Below are 21433 nucleotides of genomic sequence, written 5' to 3' on the forward strand. Positions count from 1 at the left end.
TTCTTTCCACAGCCAAGCCTTCAATTTGTATTGTCAGACACTAAATAAATGTGTGAACAGAAACCGGCATTAAATAACAGAAGTAAACAAGATGCTAATTTATAATAAAAGCAAGAATATATTTTTTCATTTTTTCCAATTTTCAGATTTCAATAATGTGTAAATATAAAACCACACAACACTTCAACTACTTGACTATGTTAAACATAGGAGACATATATTGCAGTGATTCCCTAATAGCTGACCATCTTTAAAGTTGTTTTTACAAGCTGGAAAGTGACTAGTTCAGTATTTTGTAGCTATTAGATGTTACATAACAGCCACAAAATACTCCCATTTTCAGGACACACACTCCCTATATTTATGCATTTAGAGGAAGCCTCTTTAAAAATACATAAGAATTAGTTTTTAAGGCTTTCCAGAAAAGCCTATTAGTCTCCTTACTCCTGATGAGCTCTTTGCAAATTCTTCTCAAAAATGTATGAAGTTGCTAAAAGGAAACCAAGTAAAAAACCCTATAAAAGTACTGCAATCCTTCTTGTGCAGCCTAGAGGGGAACCCACCACAGTCTCTCTTGGGCAGCTACAAAACTATAGCAGCATTAATAGGACACAGGAGGAGGCCTGTGCCAGACAACTGCTACATTTTTGGGTAGCAAACCTGAGTCCTGTATCAATACCATACTGGGATCATATTTGCAATACAACTGACATAATCTCAGATATTCAATGAATGTTATAACTGGTACTTGCACACCTCTGAGTCTATCATTTAAACTGATATAATCTGAGAAATGCAAAACCTAAAAACCAGCAAAATTGAGGTTTCAAGATATTTCATTTTTACAGCTGAATAATCTTAGAGCAGACATTTCCTTTTAAGGCTTAGGTTTTGCTTTTAAGCTACACTTTCAACTACAGCTAAGAAGTTTTCATTATGTTATTTGAGCTAAATGGTGTAGTCACAGCTTTGAAGACCTTTCTGGTCCCTTTCCACATTTCACCACCTGATACTCCAAGGTTCCTGTTTTCCTAGCAAAAAAATGAAAGGGCAGGCAAGAAAAATACAATTTAGGAATGCATTACTTCACTGACTAGAAAGAAAAATTAACCACCAGCAATAGGTGTTCTTCAAGCCATATAATCCCCATATAAATTGTAATTACATTCCATCACTTGAAACCGGAAAGTTTACCCATGCATTATTCATAGAAGACACATGCTTGTTTGCATGCTTACTTTCCCCTTTTCCCTATTCAGTGCAGGAAAAAATTGATGGAATATCACTGTTTATCCTATTAGTTGCTTCTCAGCAGCCATGTACTTGGAAGCACTGTAAGAAAGATGGACAGACAAGCAAAGCACAAACACACACTGCAAAACTCCAGTTCCTTAATGCAGGGTATTTACTAATGTTTCCTTCAGGGGTTCCACACAGCAGTCACACAGCAGTCACACTTACCCACCACCCCTGGCTGAAAACATGAGAGGCTTTCAGGCAAACAGCAAATGGAGAACCATTTTGTCAAACACCACCAGCTCTCAAAGCCTCACAGGCAGAAGTGGATGAAAATGAGGGAGTGGATGAATGCCAGGAGTGCTGGAATGTCCTCTCCTGGTGCCACAGTCACACAGACACCAGAGAAAAAGGAGAAGGGCACACTGCAACCTTACCCAGCACCAGACAAGACTGACACCTGTGTGTCAGTGTGAACACTTAATCTGCCCTTTCAACTTCTACTGGGAGCTCACAGACCAAAAAGCAGCTTAGCTTTCAGGGCACAGCCAAGAGATGGGAAACTCCATCCTGGATAAGCTTGACACGAGCCCTCAGTGACATCAAGGACAAAGGTGGAAGGTCTGATTTGACCAGCTTGAGACTGCTGGCAGCCAGGAACTCTCAGCTTGGAAATGCCTTCCTACTCTGAGGATGTCAACAGAGATCTTGAGTCTGCAATCTCATCCTGGCAAGCAAGCAGGGCTGGACAACTGGCAAATAAAGTAACCTTAGGAGTCTTGATCAAAAAGCATCTTGAATGTGCATCAGAAGATGTAAAGTTTTAGACCAAGCATCCAAAAGTCCACACGACTGGAAGATTTGCAGTACATGGCAATCTCCTCCTGCTTTAAAGGTACACATTGAGTAGGGAGTGAAGACAGACAGGAATGCACCAAACCCATGCACCACAAGGAGAAATTTGTCAGTAGCACAGGGACACACATGGTTAGAATGCACATGGAAACTGACAGGACCTAAAAAGGAACCCAACATAACGCAAGTAATAATAACACTAAAAGGATATTTCTCTTTTAATCACACTTACCCCTAGGGTAATTTATAACCACCAATGCTAAAACACAAGTTCTTTGCTGTTTTTATTTAATTTATTGTATCAATGGCTAACAGAGCTTAGAATTCAATGCTCAAATATAACACAGACTCTTGAAAAAACAAACAACACATCTTTTCAATTGAACTTCCCAGCAATTAACATTAAAATCATACAGCACTGTCTCCAAGAACATGATAAATTTGTTTTTCTTAAAATCAGTACAGCATCCTAAAATAAATAAGGATAAGCAAGATTAACAGTTCTTGAAAGTTCATCAGAGGGCTTTCTGAAATTCCAATGAGTTTCCCAATTCAGAAAGATAAACAGCAGCTATTACAGAAGGAATACAGAGCACTGTGTGTACCACCTTATCTGTCAATAGAAAAAGAGAGACAGCAATAAAAAGAAAAAAATCACCTCCCCTCCAAAATGAGAAAGAATTTTATAAAAGCAAGATCTAAATGATTCACAGTTTAGAGAAGCGGAGAAATGTTTTAATTACAGAACTGCAACACATAGACACTCAAAAAATTCTTTCAACAGATATTTGGAAAAGTTTACTTGTGACCATAAAACTATTCTGACCTTAACTGGTAGACTTAATTCTGACCTTAGGCATTGTTAAATATATGTTTCAACAAACCCAAACAATTTTACCAAAATATCTCAGTGAATGCAATGGAAACAAAGAGGACAAACAAAATTTCTTCCCACAGAGTATACTCTGTGGTTTGACAATACTACAGAGGCAGTCTGAGACTAAGTTGTTGTTAAAAGAGTCCTGCAGCTTTACTCCTCTCCCACCACGTTTTCTTACTCCTTCCTTTTGAAAGCACTGAGACTTCTCTGACCTAACCCAGACTCAATTCAAGGAACTAATCCTTGAAGAAACCTTTTTTTTTTTGGCTTAGCTTTCAGGTGAGAAGCCAGAAATTGAAGAGCAATGCTGCAGGAGGGAGCACAGGGCTGCCAGAGGTACAGAAAGTGGATCTGGCCTTTACATCAGCTGAGCTGCTCTATGGAGCTCCAGCTTCAGCCAGTGCAGCTCAGCTTTGAGCTGTGAGGGCCCTCCCTGGAGCACAGCTCTGCTCTGCGCTCTGCCAGCTGCTGCTCTCACTCCTGCTGCAGCTCACAGCAAACAAGTGGAAGTCATTTGGATCTCACCTGAAATCACAGGCAGAGATTGCCAGGTCATTACATCAGCTTTTTAGAAGATCCTCACAACTTTCCATTAACAATGAAAATCATATAATCATACAGATATCTGGATAAAACGAAGATCAAGGTTTTCATCACAGCTAAACAGCATTAACAAATTCCATGTAACTCAGGGAATTTTGGAAGAGCACATTTTTCCCTCTTGTGAAAAATCAAATTTTATTTTATCGTTTCACTATTTCTTCCTAATGACATTGTCAGCATCAAAAGATTCTGCAACACAAAGATGCTGCAAAGATCCACAAAAAGTCAGAGCATAACACTGGGCAGCAGATTTCTCACCAGGAATATTCACAAGCTAAGGAGTTCACTGTCACAAACCATTGCTTACCTTTTCTGATGCAGATCAGTTCATGTACACCACAAGTTCGTTCTCCACCTGTGTGGAAATACACCATTAGAACACAGTAACAAATAAAATGTATTTCATTTCTTTATAAGGCTTATAAGCAGTGAAAAAGAAAGTTCTAAAACTCTGTCAATTAATAAAAATACAGAAGATTGGCTTAACAATTTTTCAAATTATACATTAAATCCTTTGGAAAAAACAATAAATGTATATTTGGCTTAATATTGCTAATGGTGGTACAGTTTGAAGAGCTTTACACTGAATTTATACAGATAAAATGATAAAAGCAAGAACCTTAACTGAAGGCACACTAATATTTCCCAAGTATAAACATAATTTCCTGGAGAGAATTACCCTATAGAATGGCATCTATGGAAGAATTGTGAAAATATTTTTAAAAAATCCAATATAACAAAATGCCAAAATAACATTATGATTACCTTCCACATTAAAAAAACAAACAAACAAAAAAACCCCAACAAAATCCTAAAAAACAACCCTATTAACAAATACTTGGTTTGCCCAGAATTCCTCCTTTAGATATTTTTAAATTAAAAAATTAGCTCTATAGACCTTGAGATATTTATTCAAGAATAATAAAATTGTTGCTAGAAATACTACACTTGTTTTCACATTTTTATAAAGACCATTTTAATTGGAATTACAGCTTGTAAAGAAAACACCAACACATAATATCTAAAATAAAAATATTTTGGAGTGATATGCCCCATGATCAAACCTTAAAATTCCAAACTACATCAAGCTATGGCTTCTCTTAAGTACACCCTCCTGACAACAAGGGTTCATGGATACAAATGCAGAACCGAGGGGAACTGCCTGGGATTTCATACCCAGCTCTCTGCAATCTCATGAAAATACAAAACAGAGTTTCAAAACCTCACAAAACATTTATTTCATATCCATTAATAACTCCCTGGCTCCAGACACTTCAAAATGCACTAAAACAAGCTTTAGGTAACAAAATTCTCCCCATCTCAAAAAGATGGAAATACATTATACAGCACTTATTACTCTCCTCCATTCCATAATAAATTCATTATGACATGCAATACAGCATGTAATGATATCAACCAATACTTCTAACTCTTAACTGGTAACACTAGCAGATGGTATTGTAAAGCTTTAGGAAAATATCTATACTTCTATTTAAATTTACACTTTAAAGAAATAACTGTAGGAAATCCATATATTGGAGTGAGAAAGGATAAAAGGAATCAAATAAATGGAATAAAATGTAACTCTACTAAAATAAAATTAAATGTATGTGAAAGTAAAAAGAATCCTCATTTTATGTCAACATACTTAGAAATATGAAATACAAGCTTCAAATATACTCTTGAATGGGAAATTAAGTATCAGTGAGTGTGAGGATCCCAGGAGTTTTGTAGAGTCATCACCCTTACAAAATCCTGTTGTGATAGCAATATAATTCCCTCTTTTCGGTGCATCCTAGAAGCCAGGCAACATCATTTTCATTCAGAAAGGATTTTGACAGGAAAACATAAGAAAAGCTAAATTAAAAATATAATCCGCTTTTATAATAACAAGGCATTAAAAACACGCAAACAAACCCCAAAAGCAGACAGAGGGAAGAGATTAAAATCTTCTTTGAAGTCACTGAAATCATCTTTAGGGGACAAAAGATAAAGCAGAAGAGTGACTGAAAGTCTTCTTCCTAGAATTTTTGTCCTGTTAGTTTTAAATTCAGCAGTGAAGAAAAAATAAAAATTATGGCAAAAAATAAAATTATTTTTCATTAGAGAGATGCCAGGCATCATCTTTAGGATTCACCTAAAACTCACTGAGATAAGAGAACAGCAATAGATTTTAATTATATTCACTGCTCTCAGTGAAATCAACCAGCTTGAAATTGTATCACAAAATACTAATTCTAGATTCGGATCCCACATTGCTACCTCTTGTTTTATAAAGCAAGAGGTCTTTACTCAAACATTCAGCTTCTAATGTAAGATGGTGTTCCACCAAATAAAGCATTTACATTAATCAACGTGTTGGTTTTTATTGACCACAAGGTTGAAAAATGAATTCATACCATTTAACAGGCATACAGTCAGGATTTTATTCCATTTTCCTAGAAAAATGCTAGAATGCTATTTCTTTTTTTAATAGGTGATTCATTTATTACTTTTTTCAAACTGCTTTTGGATGGAAATCAACCATAAAATAAAAATACATCAAATAATATAAAAGTTAAAGAAAGTATCTTTTATATTTTAAATTAATGTATTAAAGATGTGAAATTTTATCCTCAATTGACTTGGACTGGTTCTTCTTTTTCTCTGTGGTCCTCAGAACTGTTGAACTAATACATAATTCACACCTTGCTATTATTCATGCATTTACAAATAAACCCAAGTTTTCCATCTTTACAACTCCAAGAATTCTCTCAGCTTTTAGTAAACTAGTTACTGAAAATAACAAACTGAAAATATGGAAATATTTTGCATGACAGCAAGATGCCAACCATTAATTTAGCATTTTAGTCTGAAAATAGTGGGTTTGTTTGGGTTAGCCCACAAATCCCAAAGGTTCTGTGGCATGACACACTTAAATTTTATTCTTTAAATATTATTTTTAGGTAATTTATCATAGTATAGCTTTAGTTCACCATAATGTTATGGTTAATTAAAATTTATGCTTGATTTAGACGCAAATTATTATTAGTTCAATTCCATCTTGACTAGGAACATAATCTCCTATTTAAGATTTTAAGGTTTTGAGTGAGTTTGCATATCAAACTACATAATACTCTGTGTAAAATCTAATCTGAGAAGAGAAACAAACCCACTTGGCTACACAGAGCTTTTCATAATGTCAGACAATGGAAGTAAAATGAAAAATAATAAAAGATCAAAAAATTTTAGAACTCCACATTAAACAAAATATTTTCATTTTCTTGAGCAAGAACATCCACCTAGTGGTCCTAAAAATCTAAATCATTCAAACATTTAACACAAAAAGAATGGCCAGATGTTTTCCAGAGGCAGCTGATGAAGTTTAATTTTCTCAATTAAAGACAAAGGTTTTGTATACCAAGTCTCTCTTTGCTAAAATGACTATGGTGGCAACAAGATGAAAAGATCTACATCAAAGATGAATACTGAATTTTGTATTAACTCAAAATTTTATGTCTTTCTAAACTAGCACAATTCAAGATTCAAAGGTCTGCTATGCTCAGAGTTGAGCTGGAACTTCACCACTAGATGCTGATAATAATGGTGAAGGAAATCTATCACAGGCATTGCCACAGAGGCTGTGGGTTGGGCAGTGTGGTGGGGTGACAGCCTTTATCCCAATACCGTGTGTTGTGTCTGGCAGCTGTGCCTTCCCCTCCCCCCCTCCCCCCCCCCGTCTGGCTGCGGCGGGATGGGGAAGAGAGGAGGGGGGGTGTGACCAGGCACTTTGGCTTTTGGCTGCTTGGCTTGGCTAGCCGCTTGCTTGCTTGCTTGCTTGCTTTCTGCTTTTTGCGCTGGTTTTTTTTCCCTTTTCTTTTGTTCTCTCTTTCTTACCCTCCCCTGAAGATACTGGACCGGCTCCGGGCCTGACCTGAGAGCTCCAGGACACCCGGAGCCTGCGAGAGAAGCTCGGCGCCCTCACAACACAGTCTGGTCCCTTTTCTTTTCTTGTGTTGGGGAGTGTTCTTTTGTTACTTGTAAATAAATAGGTTTTGTTTTCCACTTTGCTCCTCCGAGAAATTCCTTCCCGAACCTGGTGTTGGGGGAGGGGTGGTTGGAGGTTTGTTTTGTTTTGGGGGGCTCCCTTTTGGAGATTTCCCCTAATTTGTTCTAAACCAGGACAGGAATGAATGACATCTGGTGTTCTCAAAGCCTTCAGACCAGGCCCAGCGTTAGAGAAAGATCCTCTGAGCCTCAACCAGCAACAAGCACAACTCCAGGAGCCCTGGGGCACCAGTGCCTCTCAGGGGAAGGTGTCACCGCTGTCACTGCGAGCACTTCTCCCCAGCAGCTGTTGGGAATTTAGCTGCTAAGGACTGGAAAAGTACAAAACTGTGGCTAATTCCAAGTCCTGCACCTGCACAGATAGCAGTGTCCTTGGGCCTAGCTGTGGTAGGATAACAAACAGTGAAAGAGACATGAGAAAAGAGAGATGTAACCCCTAAGGAATGAGGAAAAGTTGATAGTATAGTTTAACCAATAGATTGCTTAGCTTACAGAATATTCATAAGCTTATTACTCGCTGTATAAGTGTCTGATGCTTTCTTCAATAAACTGGAATTTGCTTATCACTCATATTGAGTGTCTGAGTCTCCCCTCACCGACAAATGGCTCGACCCCGGCAAAGGCCTTCATTCTCTGTGACAAGCAGCCACAGGGCTGCCCTGATGTACTCACACCCCTGCCCATGCTTTCACTGGGCAGCTGGAGAGCCCCTGCCCGTCTCTCAGACCCCCTGCCCAGTGAAAGGCTGCAGGAGTGCCTGTCACATCTCCCCAGCCTACACCAGGTGTTTCCTAAGCCTCTCCTCGTGTGCCAGGGGCTCTAAGCTCCCTCCCAGCTCAGTGGCACTCTGCTGAGGTCTCCCATTTGCCAGCCTCTCGTGCTGGATTAACACAGCTGGATCCAGGCCACAGACATGTGGCTGGCCATGTTCAGCACCGGGATCCTCGGCTCTCTTTGCCCAGAGGTGCTCAGCCAGCCTGCCCACAGCTGCTGGTGCGGGGCTTGGACTTCACCCGTGCTTGTGGGAGCTTCTGGGCATCCTTCAGCCCACTCTGAGCTTGCTGAGGGCTTGCCAGCCCTGCCCTCCAGTTCATTAACTACTCCTTCCCTGGTGTCAACCTTAAACTCAGCCAGGGTACATTCTGTCCCACCAACAAACAGTGCACAGTCCCAGTTCCTGCACCAAAACCGTGATGCAACTTAGGCTGCTGCAAATAAAATTCATTATTCTTCAGAAAAAAATCCATGTTGGTAGCTGCAGCAGAACATTACACTGTATCACAAAAGCCTTTTGTCAGCAGGTGTAATTTTTCGGATGCACTTTTCACATGATAAATTACTTTCCTGCTGAGAATTGTTTTTTAATTAGCATTTTCATAAATTTGGATCACATTCAACAAACGTTTACTTAACATTTTATTCAACAATAGACAACTATTTTTCCCTTGGCAAACCCACGACATTCCAGCATGGAACGACAACACTGAGCAGGTTGAGTAGCAGGAACAGGGTGCTACAGTGCAGAAACACAAAACAGGATGCATGTGAAAAAGTCCAGCACAATGTTAATGCTACTGTGTCTGAGCATGTGGAAACACTAATGCTTCTGCTAGCAATGCAAGGCACACAGGAAAACCATTCTTGTGTTGAGGGTTTCATACAACATGCTACACATTCATTTAAAAAGACAATTATAATGAAAGACTTCTGGGCTGCATATACCAATGAATCTACTGAAAATGCTTCATGCCATGAGCTGAATTCTGGGCTTGGATGAACAGCCAGCCAACTGTAATGGAAAATAAGCCAAGGGAAGACTTTTGCACAGGAACAACCCTGCAGCTGCCAGGGTGTTTTTCCTGAAAAGGTTACACACAATCATTAGCCCATCCTCACCCATGGTGTAAAATCACCTCTGTGTTCCTTTAGCATCCTTTTTCACAAGTTTAGTCTACAAATCATACTGCATACATAAAATAGAAATGTTTAAAGTTGAATGCTGAGAACTAGTCAAAAAGCAAACTAAAAAGCAAACAACATCTGAATTTATAAGGAGAGAGACAGCAAGGTAAAAAAATTACCATTATATATAGTTATTTATGTGTTTACATCTTTTACATTTTGTGCAGTTTTGGCCTCCTCTTGGTCCCACAACCTCAAAGAATAAAACAGAACCACAGAAGACACAGAGAAAGACCAAAAAAATTAGTTACAAAACAAATGGTTTCCATATGAGGAGTGACTTAATAGACTAAGACTCTTGGACCTGAAAAAAACCCACAACAGATGGTGGGCTTAAACAGGTGAATACAGAACAACTACTCACTGTCTAACCCACTAATAAGAGAAATAACTATCAGACTAAATTAGCAGCAGACATGTTCAAGACCAGAAGAGTAAAACTCAGAAATCTATGTTCTGATGTTATGATTCAAACTCTTACTGTAAAGAATATTCTTCTTTGCTTGCATGATTTAAAAAGATCCCTATCTAGTAATTTCTTGGCCTAAGGATAGGTTTTCTACCTGTCCTAAGAGTATTTTGGGTTTTGTCATCCAACTATAAAAGTAATGGCAAACATCAAAACATTTTTTCCATGGGAAAAAAAGAAAATTTTAAATTATATTTGTAATCAACAGAACCAATGACACTGACCAATGAATTAGCAATCAGTGACAACTGAACAAGTACAGCATAGAATTTCTGTTTCTCAAACAAATGCTGCATCCACTCCTACCCACACTAAAATAAATGGAAGCATCTATATGGAAGCAGCTAAAAAGAGGCAGATTTTCTAAGCTAAGTCATAAAGTAGAGAGGTTATTTGGGACTTTCTCCTCTCATCATGAAAATAGTCTTATCTCTGCTTCCTTTCTATCCAAAATGACCACAAACTTCTATTTTCCTACTCTTCTGACAACTGAAATATAATTAGCACTAAAATAATATTAGTAAGTTCTTTATTTCACTTTGCTCTCAGTCAAGTATTTCTTCAGGTAAGTCTTACTGGTGGAAATGAAGAAATACAGTAAATAAAACTAGCAATAGAAACATCCAGTATAAATGGCTCAGATCTGACCTAAAACCTATAATTTTATTTTTACTAAAAATAGAAAGAAAACCTGAAAACAACTTCATTGAAAATGACAAAAAGATTAAACATACATTGAGAAGCAATGTACAATGCTATCAAATGTTCAAGAAATAAAAAAGAGGATGTCAGCAACAAAAGATGAAAAAAAAGATGAAAAATTAGTATGACTTTTAGCAAATTCTTACAGTTTTTAATTAACAACACTAATCTCTACTCTAGAGCAAAGTTTCACAGGAGAAAGTAAACTGAGAAACATTTCTTTTAAAATGACTCTATGATCTATGGAGAAAAATATACTCACAGAACTAGTTTCAAATATTACAGATAATGCAGTAAGTTTGTGATACAAAAGGAAATTACTAAGAAGAATCTGTATTGCAAAAGATTTCACTTGGTAGGAAAACTGCTTATTTTAGCCTACAGAACAAAAGTACCCATAAGATGTGTCAGTCATACTGAATTTACCCCTTTTCACATCAAAGATTATTCTCCTCTGCAGAAGGGAACCAATTAGCTCACAAACTCAACACTCACTTGCTGTCTTAGAATTAACTTTCAAAATCCTCTCCTTCTTATTCTACAAACAAATTTACACGGAAACCAGGAAACATCTCCCATCTCCAAGAGTGAAACATACAAAAACGAGGAGGTTCAGTGATTAATTGCTGACTTGAAATCCACTCCAACCTTTACATGAAACATGGAACCTTGGCCTTATGCAGTTCAGAACCTGACAATATTCAGGAAAAAGTTTCAGAGTATCAGCTGTGAATCCCTTGCATCAGTCATTACAAAAGCTGGAAGAGGTATAACTGAATAAGCTGAAGAGAAAATTAAAACAGTTAAAAGTTCCAACAGTTGAAAGTTCTCTGGAAGAGAGCAAAACTCTTTCCTTTCTAAGAGGTTCCCCGTATTAGGATGGCAACATAGGCAAACATTCTTAATCAGGTAATGGCTCCATGTCTACTCTCCTGCATGCCTATCTTGAAAACCAAGAACTCCAATTTGCAGAAGTGCTAGGCATTAAAAATTAAGAGAATTCAAGAAAAAATTCACCCTGAACACATCAACTGTTCTTATATTAAGTATGATAGCTTCATCTCAGCCCACGGGGAACTTGTCAAAAAGAAGTCTGTAAAACATTAGAGATTAGGTGGGGTTTTTAAAAACGGTTGCCCCTTTGTTATCTAAAAGATAAGAGACCTGCCAGCTTTCTTTATTTCAATAGATTCAATACTGCAGCAATGATGGTGTAAGACAATCCAACCAGCAAACTGGTGATTTTGCTATGGCACAAGGTCTCACTGTCATCAGCAAATAATGCAGGCAATCATCCTTACAATGACAATATCAGGCAGCACTCACTGAATAGTTTGCACCACAGTCACTGGATAAGCACAAGGCAGCATTACACCCATCCTGTGTGGCTGATCCAATATGATACCTTGACATGTGATCCACCACACAGTTGACAAATGTGTTTAAAAGTGGGCCTAATTATAAAATATGTTTTCTTATATGTAGGCTTCATTAAATACTGATGCTGCTGCTCAAGCCCTGTGCTGGCCACCCCAGCTTGGGTTCAGAAGCACTACTGACACTTCAGGTCAGCACTACCTTGAGCATGTCCCTGTCACCTTCCACCCTTCTAGGGCAGCCTGCAGTGACACCTGCACAGCCCAGGTAACTGGGAAGTCAAGATAAAACTGTTCCCCAGGCCACATTCAACCTACAAGCTACACATGATACTCCTACTTAAGCTCTGTGAGCAGCTCATTGCTCTGTTGTTTCCTTTTCTAGATTCTGGAAATTTGCAACTAGGCATAGTTTTCATGTGACCTATATGAAGCAGTGTTCTAAATACTCTCTTTTTGTATCCATAAACAAAAAGTAGGTTCATTCCATAATTTCTTTGTTTCTCAAGGAAATAAGGGTTATATAATTAAACAGTTCACTTCCTGCCTCATCCCTGTATTGTTTACAAATTCTCTGGCTCATTTAAGACAAAACAGTCAGGAAGTTTTAATTTTAAACTAACATAATATTCCATAAAAATCAGCAGTCAAATACAACAGAATCACAAGTCCCACTGAGCACAAGGACAGCCCACCAGCTAATGAATCCCTGCACAGCACAAACAGGTGCAGCTGCCTGCTGCAAACCAAGCAGCTGGAAGGTGTGGAAAAAGGAGGAGACAATCTTCTCAGAAATCTCAGAGAGATCAGCACACTTCACAGACACTCAGGAACAAAATTATCAACAAGGTAAAGACTTATATACTTGGCAAAGAGCTTGACCATCAGGAAGGAGAAGTGTTAATCTGACAGGAGCACAGGGGGAAAACAGAGGAAGACATGTTCATTAGTCTCATTACTCTATCAGTAACTCACTAGATGACAACACCAACACCACACTGTAATGCTTTCTTCTCTGCTAAATTCCTTTTGTCTGTCCAGCTCATTATTGTCTTTAATGCTACTTCTCATTTGTTAGCACTAAACTCCTCACAGTGGAAACCATATGAAAGAGTTTAAAATCAAAAAGATTTAGCTTGGTCTGAGAAGATTAATCTCCAGATGTTTTCCCCTCCTTGAGAAACATAAATTTATATAGCCTGCACTAGATTACAGCATGTTCAAGTGTGGCTCCAAAATCTGGTAAAAGTAGATTCATGGGGATATAGAAGACACACAACTCTGCCTTAGGTTATAAACCATTCCACCTGTGACCTCTAACATTTCTTTGCCTCGCCTGCTCCATGCAATGCAGTGTGGCTTTCATTGCTGCTTCCTCACCCAGACCTCAACTCAAAAGACTTCTCTTAAGGCAGGCACCAAAGCTTTGCTATTGCTCAAAAGAGAAACAGCAAAGAGCAGCCAAGTTAATGCTGCCATGAGGAACATCACACAGCGGTGCTGAAGGATTCTCAGAAGTCACTCCTCAGCTTTCTTCCCCACTCCACACAAATTGCCACCAGACCCTGTCCGATTCTTGGCTGTTTGGATGGCCTGGAAAGGCCCGGGGTGGCCTTGGGGCAGCCCGCGTTTCAAAGGACGAGAAGAGGCTTCAGTTCTTTTCTCGGTCTCTGTGTTTATTAATTGCTTATCTAAAAGATTTTCTCTCGGCCCGACAGAGGTCTGCTCAGCAGCCAGCCATGAGCACACTCCCTGCCCTCCGGGCAGTCACCTATCTTTATACTCAAAGTTGCATATACAATATTTATCATTTTCCCCCAATACCTTTTACCCTTATTAACCAGTGCACTTTTAGTAATGACCAATCCTAAAGTGCCACCATCACCACAGAAGATGGAGGAGAAGAAGAAGAAGGACAGGACACGCCCCAATTCCTCCATCTTACTTCTCTAAACCCCCCTGTACAGAAATCCTAAACCCTGTGTTTCACTCTCTAACTAACTAATCCCTTCACCATTCACTCCAGTGAAATCCTCCTATCCTCATACAAGTGTCGTCTCCTGTGTAGGATCAAAGTCCAGCCACCAGACACTTCTGGCAACATTCCAGGACTCCCGAGCCCCCCAAGGGTGGTCTCGGTGACTCGGCACCTCAGTCCTGAGGTGCTGAGATCCCACAAGACCCCAGGCTTGGGCAGCAGTATTGAATCTCAGGCTGCCCACCAGTCTGGTTTTACTACTGCTTTCAGTTTGTCCTTACTCTCTACCACATTTAACAGCTCCCCATTCTCATGCTCTTCATCTTAATCCTGCCCTATACAAAGTGGAAATATTAAGCAGTAAATAACCCTGCATCATAAAGCAGAGCTCCCAGTAAATACTAATTGCGTTTTGGAGGATAACTATACAGAAACTAAGAACTGCAAATACAATTCTTTAAACTCATTTGAGCCAGAATTTTTCCAATAGACCTGCTGTCTGTTGTTTCCTCACAAATCTGAGATTACCAGACCTATGCAAAGTCTGGATGTCTTTATAAAGACATACAAAAGGAACATGTTTTAACATGACATGAACTTTCTAAAGAAAAAGATATCACAGTTCCTGCGATCACTAGATCAGGGCTGTGAACTTGGTTACATGAAGATACTTGTGTTTTAAACATCTGTCAGTGAGCGTAATAAACCACTGACATTGACCAAAAGGCCATGGCACCCTGCTTCTCTGAACACTTCACACAAAATGCCTCACTTTTGCAAAAACTTTGGGGTTTAGTGCTAGAACCACTGGAAGCTGGCAAACTGAAAAAGTGACACTGGAAATGGTACTTGAAAAGATTTTTAAGAACGGGAGAAAGCAGCTAACAAATTCTATATTAATTTCAGCTCTTTTAATTTTGTGCACTCCTCACATCTGTGTCCTGCTTGAACTATTTTACATTTATTCTTCAAAGAGAAGTTTTCAATCTTGCTTATTTTCTTTGCTTCTACCAAAAAAAAAAAAAAACAAACAAAAAAAAAAACCAAAAAAAATTAAAAATCTGACCAAATGCAGTGTCCTTAAAACTGAGCAAAGTATTTTCTCCATTTACTTAAATACATTTACAAATTTAGTTTGACACAATGCAAATTCTGTATTTTGGCAGTTTAGACTAGAAATCCCATGGTTTGATGCTGCCTTCAAGAGCTAATACTCAACTCAAACTCATATTTTTTAACTGCTGGCTAGAACACAGTACTGCTGAAAATTACAGTCAAGGCAAGGTACAGTTGCACTACAGGAGGGAGAGATCATCAAGGAAAGGAATAAAAATTGTAACACCTACCAACAGCCCTACAGCAACCAGCCAGTCAGCTGAAAACAAAGAGGAGGAGGCATGCCTGCTACAGGCTACAGCAGAGAAATACATTGTATTTGCTGTCTTCAGGAAGAACCTGGCAGACCACTTTCATGGCTGGAATGTTTTTTAATCCCACCTCACATTTAAATGTAAACTATGCACCCAATTTTCTCAGGAGCTTAAGTCCCATTTTGGATATTTCAAATAAGCATCTACAGGACAGCTGAGCTATTTCTGAAGTCTGGCCATAATAAGAAGTGTTGCATTCTTTTCAAAGGCTAGGTTGCTTTATTCATCCATGGCTATTTGCTTTATCTTTAAAGAAATAATACCCTAAATCCCCTGAAAATATTACACATGAATTTCACATATCGTGAATATTTTCAGATCTAACAGATCCTCACAGATTTTGGGGATAATGCTGCCTAAAATGAAAACAGAGACAGATTTTGAAGGATAATTTTTTTCTGAGCTCAAGTTATGTAAAATGTCCAGACCCAGCAGAATTTTTTTGCTATCTTCTTGATAATATTAAGAGGACTTTTCAGCAGGAAAGAACCCAGCCAACACAAAGCTGGCCAGCTCAGACTCCTGGTGTGCACAGCTTCCAAGACAGGGTGAACACGCAGCTTTGCTTGATCAGTGCAATTTCTCCTTACAGAGGCCTGAATTACTAATCCAGGGAAACTGACAGCAGAGAAGCATCCCACATGCGAAACAAACCAGAACAGTTTGTTTCCCCCACATACCCACTGTTTTCCTAAATCCTTTAAGCTATAACAACAGATGCTTTCAGAAAGAAACACCTCGGCCGAGGAAGCCGTATACTTGAGGTCCTTGTCTGGCTAGAAATAAAGTTCTGTTTGGTTTTTTGGGGTTTTTTTAAGGATTTTTAACGAGGTGTAAAATTACTCTCAGAGTTGAGAGGAGAGGTTTCAAAGCAAAGCTCAGAAGCCCTGCCTTTGAAGACGAGCATCCCCAAACAAACCCAACAAGTGTCTAGTACATCTCGCTGCTTTGTTGTTGTTTCTAAGTGATGACTAGAAAGATCTGCGGACAGCAGCTCCCGTGGAGCCTGTTAGCGCCCAGCAACCGGCGGCGAGCAGGGAGCATCCCTCGCCGGGGGACTCAGTTTTCGGAGACTCCGGGGCCCGGAGAGTGACAACGACTTTTAGAGCAGTTGCCAAAGTCCCCGCGGGGAGGGCGGCCAGGGCTGCGCACCTCCGGTCCGGCACCGACCTTCCCGGCTGGGGCGCGGGGGCCCGGGCAGCCCGGGACAGGGGCGGCAGAGCCCGGCCCGGGGCCGCGCCGCCCGCCCCCGCCTCAGCAAGGGCGGCTCACGGCACGGGGGACGGACGGCTCCGTCCTCCCCGGGTCCCCTCCGCGACGCCCACGGGCGCACGCCCGGCATCCCCAGGGCAGGCGGCGGCGGCGGAGGAGGAGGAGGAGGAGAAGGAAGGATACCGGCCACCGTGCCGGGGATTTATTCACCCCGCCCGGCTCCCGGGCACGGAGACGGGAGGAGGGAGCACCACGCTCACCTCTCCCCCATCATCAAAGAGCCCTTGACCCGTAGCCCCCGCAGCCGGGCCGAGGGGGACGGGGAGCAGAGGAGGCGCCCTCCCGCCGCCCTCCTCGGCTGGGGTCCCGCTCGGCTTCGGGGCGCCCCCACCTCCCGCCGCGGTGGGAGCCCTCCCTCCCCCCGGAGCCGCCCCTCTCCCCGTGCCCGGGGGAGGAGAGGGAGAGGAGGGGGCTGGGGGAGGGGAGCGGTTCGGGGCGAGAGAGAGGAGCCCGTTATTGGCCTACTTACCATCAATCGCCATGATCCCCGGCGGGGTGGGCCGTACCAAGCGGAGGGAGCGCACGCAGGAGAGGCGCTGCCGGGCGCCGCGGCTGCCAGGCGGGAGCGGCGGCAGGGGCGGGGCGGGAGGTGAGCGGGGCGGGGCCGGGGCGCGTCACTCCGCCCGCCGCCGCCGCCCGGCCCCGCCCGGCCCCGCCCGCCGCCGGCAGCCCTCAGCCCCCAGCCCCTGAACCCCTCAGTCCGCAGCACCTCAGCCGGCAGCCCTCAGCCCCCAGCCCCTCAGCCTTCAGGCCCTCAGCCGGCAGCCCTCAGCCCCTCAGACTGCAGCCCCTCAGCCGGCAGCCCTCAGCCCCTCAGTCCGCAGCCCCTCAGCCGGCAGTCCGCAGCCCCTCAGTCCGCAGCCCCTCAGCCGGCATCCCTCAGTCCGCAGCCCCTTAGCCGGCAGCCCTCAGCCTCTCAGCCCCTCAGCCCTCAACCCCTCAGCCCCTCAAGGGCCCCGGGGCACAGGCGGCCCGCCAAGGGAAGATCCGCCGCTTTCCGCGGTGCTGTTCCCTGGGTTTCCTTCTCAAAGCGAGTGGCTGAAAAAAACCCCAAGCTCTGAGGGCAATGCAATCAGCAAAGCCGTGCTTCACGCTTCTGCTTCACAAAATCACAGAATACCCTGAACTGGAAGAGACCCAAAGGATCATCGAGTCCAAGTCCTGGCCCTGCACAAGACACACCAAGAGTCACACCATGTGCCTGAGAGCATTGTCCAAAAGCTTTCTGAGCTCTGCCAGGCTTGGTGCTGTGACCACTGAACTGGGGAACTTGAACTAGTGTCCAACCACCCTCTGGGGGAAGAGAATGCCCTTCCTGATTTCCCGCCTAAACCTCCTCTGACACAGCTTCAGGCCATTCCCTCGGGTCCTGTCACTGGCACCACAGAGCACAGACCAGTGCCTGCTCCTCCTCTTCCCCTTCCCCTCAAGAAGTTGTAACTGCAGTGAGATCTCCCCTCAGTCTCCTCCAGGCTGAACAAACCAAGTGACCTCAGCCATTTCTAACTCACAGTTTATGATAAAACCAGCTTGGTTCATTACGTTAACTAATCACATCCATAAGTGCACAAAGTTGCTTGTGGCAGCTCTAGTACTGCCTCTACAGATTGTCTTTTCCAGGATTCTTTCCCCTTTCTTTTAAAATATCCTGCTGAAACTGTCTTTTGGAGGTAATTTTAAAGGGAGTGAATTCTCCCCCTCTATTCCACTCTCATGAGAACACACCTAGAAGACCACACCCAGCTCTGGGGCCACCAATATAAGAAAGCCGTGAACCTGTTGGAGCAGGTCAAGAGGCGTTGGAGCCTCTGTTGCCACTCCTTCCTCTATCCCACCTGCCACAGGTTCTTCCTCTCCCTTCCATGCCTTTCCTCAGCTCTCTTGCATTTGTACCGGCCTCTCTTTCCCTGGAGTTCCGTAGTTGTTCTCCCAAGAAATTCTTCTTCTACAATCTCTCCCTCACCTCCCAGAAGTGGTGAAAGGATCATCACAGTGAGCAAAGAGGACAGGGTTTTGCCAGGCCCTGCAGAGTTTACCACCAGGATCCAGAAGGACATCTGGGCCAAACCATGCATGGCTCCTGCAACTAAGAGGGAAAACAGCCAAGCAGATAACTTGAATTATGGATTTTATGTTGTTATTTTGTACAGGATATAGGATGTACATAAAATTCTGTTACTGTGACAGAAAGTCCTGGTAGCATTTGGAGCTGTAAAGAAACACATTGCTACATGCAAACAGGTTTTTCATACATAGGTAGACTGGCCAAACTTAGGAAAAATTTCACAAAATGATGAGGAGAAATACCTTTTGTACCACTGTCATCTTTCTGCCAAATGTTTAGTCACCGTTCAAATGCTGGAAGCATTAATCCCCTTCAGCCTCACAGCCTTCAGAAATCTTTTGTCATATAGAAAAATCAATGTGTTCTCTCAAATTTGTTCTTCACCTCAGGAGAAAAAAACCCAAACTTTAAAGTGAGGCATTTAAAAGCACAGCCAGCCTGAGCAAAATGGCTGTCTTGAAAAACACAAGTCCCAAATGACAGACATATGTCCAGACCAGAACCAACTGTAGAAAAGATCTTCAAAGAGAAAATGTCAGCAGAGCTTAATGGCAAATATATTTCTCTGTACCAGCACTGACATTTACCTCAAACACCCTAATGATTTACTGTTCTTTCTCTTCCTTCCATGCCTTTTACTCAGCTCTCCTGCTCATAGAAAGTGTTCTAGCCCCAAAGCTTTTCTTACAGTTTGTGTAGTTGGCTATCCTTCTAATGGTATTACTGTACTGAGTACAGGGATGAAGATTCCTGTGGGATCAAGTACACAGAGTTATTATTCTTCTCTGCTCTGTTTTTTACTTCTCCCCCTGCTTTTGGCAGCATTGCCAGTATGAAGGAACTACCAGTCAGATGTCATCAAATCTTTCCAGGGCACAGACATCCACTCATACAGAATCCAGCATAGAATTTCTGAGATGCTTAAAAAGTCATCCAAAATTTTTGGAGAGCCTCACATGTCATGACGATTCCATGATTCATGAATGCAATTATCATAGTGGGATGCAGAAGTTCATGTCATTGGACAGACTCTTTTTGGGGGCGAGATATGAACCTATGCTTGTGAATTAGTGACACTATGATTGTAACTCTTGGTCCAGGGGTTTGGTTTTCAAAACACAATAGAAACACATAACTTCCCAAAAGTAATGAAAGCTCAGTTTGGAAAAAAACAGTTTCAGGATAAACATGATTCCACATCAACAAAAAGATGGTGTGAAATGTATGTGTAAGGAACCAAAACACGACTTTTCAGAGCTATGCTGAATCAAATCTGTTCTATTTGTGCTTAAGTTTCACAAGTACATGTTTAAAATTTCTTGCTTTATTGAAACAGCAGATACTCCTGCCCACCACCATAGCAGTCTCATTTTTTTTAACGTTACCAGGAGGGACAAATCTTGAACAAACTTCCAAAATTCAACTATTTTAGTTTTGTTCCTATGAGGAGCTCAGCCAGTCAGTCTGGACATGTCAGAAATTGTCTACTGAATCCAGTGGGCAATTCATTCTGCTGGAAGCATTTACACGTGATCCCACAAGTATGCCCTTGGCAGAATAGCACAGCTGCACACAAACATGACTACAGCTCAACTCCAGACCTTAAGTAAAGTTGATAAATCCTTAATGTACAAACAATTTACAGGCTATCAGGAGTTCTCTGTCAAATGGAAGAATCTATTGTGACAAGAGATTTGCTGACAGCAATGCAGATATCTGGCTGATACATGATAAATTTAATCCCATAAACCCTAAACTTTTCAACAAACTACCTACGCGGGAGAAACTTCTCCCACTTCACTGATGTGAAGCCACCCTGGCAATTAAAACCAAAACTGCTGCTGGAAACTCTGGCATGAGTGCCCTAGGAGGAAAAATACATTAAAGATCCATTTAAGGCCTGATCCTTGCCAGATCTTTTTTGATTTTGTCTTCTATGTTAGCCTTAATAATTTAGTATTAAACCAGATATAATTTAAGACTCTGTGCTTCATGAAAACTATATGTAATATATGTAATATGATTATATGTATATATGTAAACAATTGCTTGTGTGAAAATAAAAACTAACTGAAGTGTTAGAAAACACAGACTATCAGTAACCAGAAAGGTCGAAGCCCTAGATTAGCAATCTGCTAATTAAGATGCCAGACAGATAAGGTATCTATAATTGTCATGATGTGAACACAGTGAGTTCATGATTGAACAAACAGTGGAAGAAAATTTCCACGTAATTTTTTCAGTGGAATGTTGCCATTTCATTCAGCTGTAGGTACTCTGCCGTAACACAGTGATTTCACTGCAATACCATTGGGGAAGGGGGTGAAGGTATATCCAAAGTCTTGTATTTCAGACAAAAACTTTTAATCTCAAGACTTTTTCCTTCATATTATATTTTAACATAATAACAACATTAAAATGAAGCATCTTGATCTTATCTATATAAAATCTTTCAGTTAGAAAACTCAGTCTTTGTTGAAATTTCACGTAATGGGGCTTTCCAAAACTGTGTGCATACAGCTACACCTCCCTGTGTATTTTCTCTCTGGTTGTATTTC

The 21433-nt window shown here is 41.4% G+C and overlaps 1 protein-coding gene across 3 annotated transcripts in view; it reads right to left on the minus strand.

The window, feature by feature from the left end:
• The window catches only part of SYT14 (synaptotagmin 14), a 92923-nt gene extending 75496 nt beyond the window's left edge, over positions 1 to 17427 (minus strand). For 2 of the 3 annotated variants that reach the window (XM_074537136.1, XM_074537134.1), the window contains exons 1-2: positions 17280 to 17426; positions 3882 to 3929 (exon numbers count right to left, since the gene is read on the minus strand). In XM_074537136.1, the coding sequence (XP_074393237.1) occupies positions 3882 to 3929; positions 17280 to 17292 (61 nt within the window). In that variant the 5' untranslated portion in view covers positions 17293 to 17426. Of the gene's footprint in view, positions 1 to 3881; positions 3930 to 17279 lie in introns of all 3 variants that reach the window. The other variant, XM_074537135.1, reaches the window with a different exon arrangement.
• Between the last annotated feature and the right edge of the window lie 4006 nt (positions 17428 to 21433).

Source organism: Zonotrichia albicollis, chromosome 3 (assembly GCF_047830755.1).
Source record: "Zonotrichia albicollis isolate bZonAlb1 chromosome 3, bZonAlb1.hap1, whole genome shotgun sequence".
Lineage (NCBI taxonomy): Eukaryota > Metazoa > Chordata > Aves > Passeriformes > Passerellidae > Zonotrichia > Zonotrichia albicollis.